This window comes from Lotus japonicus, chromosome 6, assembly GCF_012489685.1.
Source record: "Lotus japonicus ecotype B-129 chromosome 6, LjGifu_v1.2".
In the NCBI taxonomy this organism is placed as follows: Eukaryota; Viridiplantae; Streptophyta; class Magnoliopsida; order Fabales; family Fabaceae; genus Lotus; species Lotus japonicus.
The window spans coordinates 17,221,527-17,229,103 of NC_080046.1; the positions used below are offsets into that span (position 1 = coordinate 17,221,527).

Here is a 7,577-nt window from a genome sequence, read left to right on the forward strand (position 1 = left end):
CCTCCGCCTCCAGACGTTGTTCTTGCTTAAAATCCTGCCGCTGAGTAAGATACTCAACTTGGGCTTGCAACTGCTCGTTTTGGGACTGCACCTTCTGCAAGGTATCTAACATTTGTTGCAAAGCCGCAGGCGTGATACCTGTCACTGCCTCTTGCGCTCTCCGTGGAGCAGTGGTTTTAAGATCTTCCAAGTTTACATATTCAGGCGGCGTTGAACGCCGCCGAACACCTGGATCTGATTTAGCGATCAGATCTGAAGGTCTTCCCGGAGCTGCATGCACCAATGACGCTGGCGACGGCGCCACTGAGTGGACCCCCTCCGAGGAAGCTTCCTGCTCTTGCTCGTCCAGTACGGGACGGTTGTTGTTTCGTCCGCCGCCGCGACCGCCGTGTCGACCACCACCGCGCCGACGATGATCGCGTCGACCCCCGCCGCATGAACGAGTTTCCATGGCTCGCAATTCCTCCTTTTGTCACCGGAAGAGCTAAGTCAGAGCCACAGACGGCGCCAATGTTCTGTACTAGGGCAAGCTTACGTAAAAGAGTGACAGAAAGTAAACCCTAGCAGAGCACTAAAATAGCAAAACTACCATAAAAGGAATATTCTCATTAATGCTGAAAAAGTTGGTTTCGTACAAGTGGATGACCTCCCCTTTTATAGAGGGGGTGGTCATGATATGGACTTTTCCTATATTTGGGCCTGACAATCAGGGCCCAAATCCCTGTACATATAAGACAAATCCAAAGGAATCTTCCAGCTGGCTTGTGGGTCCATCATCTAAGGGAGGGCAATGAAGCTCGTTGTGTTACACTTCCCGCCATGGCTATCTTCAATGGTTTATTGTTCATTTTGGGCGGGACATAATCTTCTTTATATCCCGCCCAGTCCAGGATATGTAGTGATAAGTCAAAGTAGAGATAAAAGGAGAAAAAGGAAAAGCAGCGATTTTTTTTATCAATGTCGTATCCATACATCATCCATCTTATGTTAAAAAAAATACATCATCTATCTTCAAACTTTTTGCAATAATTTATGGCAAATGTTTCGTCACACTAATTTAAATCAAAAGAAATAGATGCCAAAGAAGGGATATCTAGATTCGGGTGGTGTACCGGTATAGTATTCATAACTTGTAACATATAATTTTAATTTAAGCATGTGTTTCTTTTTTTTGAAAATTCATGTGTTTCTTATTTGATTAAGATTTGTAATTAGAAAAACTTGGTAGTAGTAAATAGTGTGAACAGGAAAGTATTTTTTTAAACATGAACAGTAAATTAAATAATTAACTTTGAATTTACGTTGCTTATGGTTAATTCATCGCTATTTGACAGCAGTGTACTCGAACACGTAGACAACATGAAAAAGAGCCCATCATGAAATCAATTTTACGCGGTAGCTTGGAGGCATAGGTAGATGTGCGCTTAAATGAACATAAGGGTTGAGGGGAATGAGGGGTGAATAGGTCAGAGTTCAAACCTAATGAAAGAACTAATTTATGAATATTACTAATAACTAACACTTTCCTATAAAAAATATTAATATGTGCATAAAAACGAAGTTGCATCTGCATTCCCTCAACCCCTTATACAACGAGCTATGCTTTTTTAAGTGTCAATCGAATCAGATTTATTGATTTTTCCACTAGTAGCCTTTTGAGATAAGGCACGTTCATGGTGGCAACTATGTCCTACCTCTGGCTGCGATTAAAAGCTAGCTAGTTAGGATTAATTTGGGAATGAATGAATGTTTAAACACATGATAAATTTGGTATCATGATATCCATGGAAGGGGATAACGATAAGTACTTAGCTTTAGGCTATTAAACGCAATGAGGATAAATTACATATTATAAATTAATGGAGATCCTGGAGATATATCTCTTCGAAGGAAATTTAAGTTAAACATATATAGCGGATCCGTAATCAATGACACTAGTGTTTTGATATATGTTAAGTAGCGTTTAGTAGACGGGTTAGAAAGGAACATAGCAGAATATGCATGTGAGTTTCGTTCTATGTTTGTTGTGTTTTTAAAATGGAACAGAACATAACAAAATGCTTCTTAAACAACACACTTAATTTGATTCACTAAAAAAAAGGTGAAAGAGATGAAAATGAGATAGAACACTATTAAAATATTTTACACTGATAAAATTACCCTTAGATTTTCTTAATTTATATATTTTTTCCATTAGGCATCACTCTTTTTCCTCCATCCAGCTGTCTCTCCCATCATTCAGATAATTCGCATTACACAGTTTCTTTTTTTCCTGTGAACATGTATTGGTTCAATTCCCCAATTCACCACTTTACGTGATTGTTTCTTCCTTGCGAAAAAAAAAAACAAAAAAAAATCAATTCTTAGAGCATCTCCAATACAAGGTTTTTAGTTCTTATTTTGAAGTTAAGAACTAAGAACTAAGAACTTTATCATTGGAGGTGCTGACATGGACTCCTTAGTTCTTAAAAATAAGAACTCAGTTCTTATATAAGATGTTTTGCTTTTTGAGTTCTTAGCTTAAAATATTAATTATTTCTCTCTCATCCAAATCACTTTATTACTTTATGGGTTTTGTTTTATTACATTATGAAAATAAAAAGTATAAATAATGTGGTTGGTGGGACCAAATGAATAGTTGTAAGAACTAAGAACTAAGAACTCATGGTTGAAGCAAAATTGCTTGAGAATTGCTTAAACACATGTGGCAATACGGGCCCACATGAATAGTGCTAAGAACTAAGAAATAAGAACTAGCATTGGAGATGCTCTTAGTGAGAAGAAAATATTGTAAATTACCAAGAGCAACCTAACATGATCTTGACGTTATTGTTTCTTCTTATCATACTAGTTCGATTTTAAAATATGGTAAATTCTGTGGTACCCATAATTTTCTTTGGGTATGGTACCCGTATTAAGTAATTTAATATATTATTATCATGTTATTCAAGGTAAATACTGCATCTTTAGATTTTATTTTACTTATCAGTTAACTTTATCTTATGAAATTCATATTTTAATGAAAAATGAATGAGTGGTGGAAACGAATGATGGTGATGAAGATGCGCGTAAAATGACCATAGTAGATGGATGAATAAAGCTCAGAAAACATAATTCGCAAATCTCACGTTCCTAAAAATGCAACGCTGCATTAATACGATAGAATAAAATCAAACTTTGAATCGGTATATTGAGTCTTTATTATCGAACGAACTCATTTTGGGTACCACGCCTTAATCTGGCTTAAGGTACCACAGCAAGCACCTTTTAATATTCATAATCAACAGTTTTCAATATAAAATTCATGACTTATCAAAAAAAAAAAAAACAGTTTCATGTTTTTTAGTTTATTTTTTCGGTGATACCATTGCACAATTACATTGTTTTTGGTTTGCAGAACTGGACCTGTATCATTAGAGAGAATACATCAATCTTTCATTACATCATATTTGCCAAGGCATGTCTTTATTCATGGGCAATTATATGTTGCACTATCAAGAGTTAAATCTAGAAAATGTTTGAAGATACTAATCCTAGATGACTAAGGAGTAGCTTCTAACATTACCCGCAACGTTGTCTATCAAGAAGTCTTTAAAAATATTTGATATGTAAGTGCTGTTTTTTACTACAATTTTGTTGGGTTTATATTTTTTTAAATACCAAATCTGATATGTCTTTGTTTTAATTGTTGACAGTATAAATAAATGTCAAGCAACTTATTGGTCATCTAACTTGAAGGATAATTCCATTGCTATAAGGTTTGTTTTTAATTTTCAAATGATATATCAAGTTCATCTTTGTATTGCTTACTAATTATTACTCTAATATCTACTTTTTCCATTGTAGGTTATGTTGCTCAAATACTGAATTGGTAGCAAAATTCAACTTCAAGTCTGAAGTCATTATCACTGAACATGGACAGCAAGTTCTATTAAGCGATCATGCTGTTGACATTTTTGTGATTTTTTAATTTGTTTGTTTTTGCAACGCATTCCGTAAAAACTTGGATTTATAATATTGTTCACGTGTTGACATCGGTAGGCCATACAACGAATTTTATTTAACACTTTTAAGTTGGTCTATCCACATACATGTTTGAACCTATTCTCTGTTATTTAATATTCTACAGATATATCTACACAATAAACTTAATCGTCGTGCAATGCACGGGTGAAAATGACTAGTTGTTTTTGGTTTGCAGAACCGGACCTGTATCATTAGAGAGAATACATCAATCTATCATAGGAAGTGGAAAGCAATTTATAAAATGGTTTGTGGTTTGCAACTAATCAAATAGAGGACTATCAATAGAAAATAGTAAACAAGTCTAAAAGTGGTGGAGAGTGTTGGAAGTTAATACAAAATTAGTAGTTAGGGTTAGGCATTAATTAGTTAGTGGTTAAATGTCTAATCATCAGCATTAATGTTGAGAGATAATGTTGGCTATATAAGAGTCAATGATTGTATTGAATGTACAGAATTAATAGAAAATATTTTCCCTCACTTTCATACTCTCTCTCTGCAATTACTCCATCGTTCTCTCTCTGTTTCTCTAACAAACTGGTATTCAGAGCCTTCAAACTCCTTGGCTTGTAATCACCACCGCTGAGACTTCGCTCTGGCACCGTTCACGGCGGTCGCCGCCGTGCTGCCATTTGCTTCTGCTGTCGTTTAGTTTCGCCACCGTTTTATCACCGTCGCGTTCCTCAATTGGATCTCGCTGCTACGCGATGACCACTACGAACACGGGTCTTCCGGCGAACATTCCAGTACTCAACGGGAAGAACTGGAATCGGTGGAACGTTCAGATGAAAGCCATCATGGGTTTTCAAGAAGTCTTGGAGATCGTTGAGAATGAGTTCTCCGATCTTTGTGAGGCACCCACTGAAGCTCAAACCGCTGCTCATTAGGCATAGAAATCTTGAAGAATCATTTGAAAAAAGAATTTGAAATGACTGACCTTGGCACACTATCATATTTCCTAGGTCTGGAGTTTCTCAAGACTGAAAAGGGACTGTTTATGCATCAGAGGAAATATGTTATAGAAGTGCTGAAGAAGTTTAAGATGTGGGACTGCAATGGTTCATAAATTCCAGCTGAAGTGAATCTTAAACTGGACAAGTGTGAGACTGAATCTCTTGTAGATGCTACTGAGTATAGACAAATGGTGGGGAGTCTCAGGTTTATTTGTCATACTAGGCCTGAGATTTCATTCAGTGTGGGCATGGTGAGTAGGTTCATGAGTGAACCAAGACATTCACATCAAATTGCTGCTAAAAGGATTCTGAGGTACCTGAAAGCTACATTGTCCTATGGCATCATGTTTCCAGTTCAAGATGAGAAGGAAGGGCTACACCTTGTAGCCTATTCAGACTCTGATTGGTGTGGAGACTTGGTGGATCGCAAGAGTACCATGAGATACATCTTAACTTTTGCAGGTGCCCCTATTTCCTGGTGTTCAAAGAAGCAGTCAGTGGTGGCCCTATCAACCTGTGAGGCTGAGTACATCTCTGCATGTTCTGTTGCTTGTCAAGCTCTATGACTTCATACCTTGCTTCAAGAGTTGAAGATTGATATTGGAAGCACAGTGGAGCTGCTAGTAGATAATAGGTCAGCCATTGATCTATCCAAAAATCTTGTTGCTCATGGACGCTCCAAACACATAGAGATCAAATTTCATTTCCTTCGTGATCAAGTTAGCAAAGGGAAGATTCAGATAAAGCATTGTAGAACTAAGCTACAACTTGCAGATGTGATGACTAAGCCCTTGAGGGCTGACAGATTCAAAGAACTGAGAAAGCTAATTGGTGTTACTTTTATTTGATAGTTTACTTAGTTTACTAAGTATGTGAAGTAATGGATGAAGATAGTAGGTTTTTTTAAGCATGTTAATGCTATTTTTTTACTACTGGATGTGTTCAGAAATTTTGCATTATGGGAGGGTGTTGGAAGTTAATACAAAATTAGTAGTTAGGGTTAGGCATTAATTAGTTAGTGGTTAAATGCCTAATCATCAACATTAATGTTGAGAGATAATGTTGACTATATAAGGACTCAATGATTGTATTGAATGTACAGAATTAATAGAAAACAATTTCGGGTGAATGGTCACTTTCGTCCCTAAAGTTACAAGCGTCGGGCATATTAGTCCCTATTCTATGGAAATGTCGCTTGTAGTCCCTGATGTTGCAAAACGTCAATCACGTTAGTCCCTAGGTTGGCTCTGTCAGTGAACATTAACGGGAATAGTGATTTGGCACGTTACACGTGGATCTGAGCACTTGTGTTTTCTTTTTCATTTAAATTTAGACATTTCCACATCATTAAAAATTAATAACTAATTAAAATAAAACATAAGCAAAATTATTTTGTTTTTCTCCTTTGTTCTTCATCTTCCTGATTTGTTCTTTATCTCATCCTCTTCATCTTCATCATCTTCCTTTGTTCTTCATCTTCCTTGATTTCTTCTTCATACAAAACCCCATAAGATTTCCCCCAAAACCCAAACCCTACAACAAAATACCAAACCCTAAATCAAAACCTTACAGCAAAATACCAAACCCCCATCAGATTTTCCCTAAAACCCAAACCTAAAACAATAACAACGGGAAGAAATCCAACCAGATCTACAACGTGAAGAAGAAAAGATGAAAAAAAAATTGAAGGGGTAAATTGACACTTTCGTCCCTAAAGTTACAAGCGTCGGGCATATTAGTCCTTATTCTATGGAAATGTTGCTCGTAGTCCCTGACGTTGCAAAACGTCAATCACGTTAGTCCTTGGATTGACTCTCTCGTCAGTGAACGTTAACGGGAAGCGTGATTTGGCACGTTATGTGCCCCAGTGGAATTTCCACATGAATTTAAATATTGGGAAATTTATGAAAAACTTAAAAACTTCAATTTAGTCCCTGCCCAAAATCAGAAAATTTTCAATCTCTCCATCATCTTCTTCCTCCTCACTCCCAAGCTTTCCCTGTGTTCTAAAAACCAATAAACAGTATCAAACAAAATCCAGATCAAATTATTTGAAAATAACAACACTAATATACCAACAACAACATCAACATCACCAATAATAATTACGTAGGAGGCAGGTCATGGGTGAAGAAACTAGAAAAAAAATTAGTTGAAGCCTACAGAAAAAGTTTCCATCATCTCCTTCTTCCTCACTTTTCATAACTTCATCACACCTTTGCCTCATCTCCCTCATAAGATCCTCCATCTTTCTCAGTTTTTACAAGCACATCCAAAAAAATGAAAACAGAGAAGACCCATGATTTCCAACCCAAAAAAGATATCGAGAGAGAGGGAAGGAGGAACTTCAAACCCAGAATCAGTTCTCCCTCCTTCATCTCGTAATTAGCCTCTGGACCCGATCTCAGAGATCGATTTGAACCTGGATTGAGACCCATAACTCGTTGATGGTCATAGATTTCAACCTAGACATCCAAGTTGGAGGGATTAGGGTTGGGATGATGGCTGGTAAGGGATAGAACAAGGTGTTGAAGTGATGGGTTTGGGATTGTGGGTATAGAGGAGAGGTTATTTGGGTTTAAGAAAGCTTCAATTTCCCAA

The 7,577-nt window shown here is 36.8% G+C and overlaps 1 protein-coding gene across 1 annotated transcript; it reads left to right on the forward strand.

Moving 5' to 3' along the window:
• The first annotated feature begins 4,730 nt into the window (after positions 1-4,730).
• LOC130725022 (secreted RxLR effector protein 161-like) lies at positions 4,731-5,542 on the forward strand. Its single transcript, XM_057576285.1, has 2 exons — positions 4,731-4,872; positions 5,097-5,542. Exons 1-2 carry the CDS (start codon positions 4,731-4,733, stop codon positions 5,540-5,542), a joined length of 588 nt encoding a protein of 195 aa, XP_057432268.1.
• The last annotated feature ends 2,035 nt before the right edge of the window (positions 5,543-7,577 follow it).

Bases quoted from the DNA above. Each gene is read 5' to 3' on its own strand.
- LOC130725022 (XM_057576285.1), top strand. From the start codon at position 4,731: ATGACCACTACGAACACGGGTCTTCCGGCGAACATTCCAGTACTCAAC. The intron at 4,873-5,096 runs GTGAGGCACCCA...CATAAATTCCAG, and splicing joins GAATGAGTTCTCCGATCTTT to CTGAAGTGAATCTTAAACTG.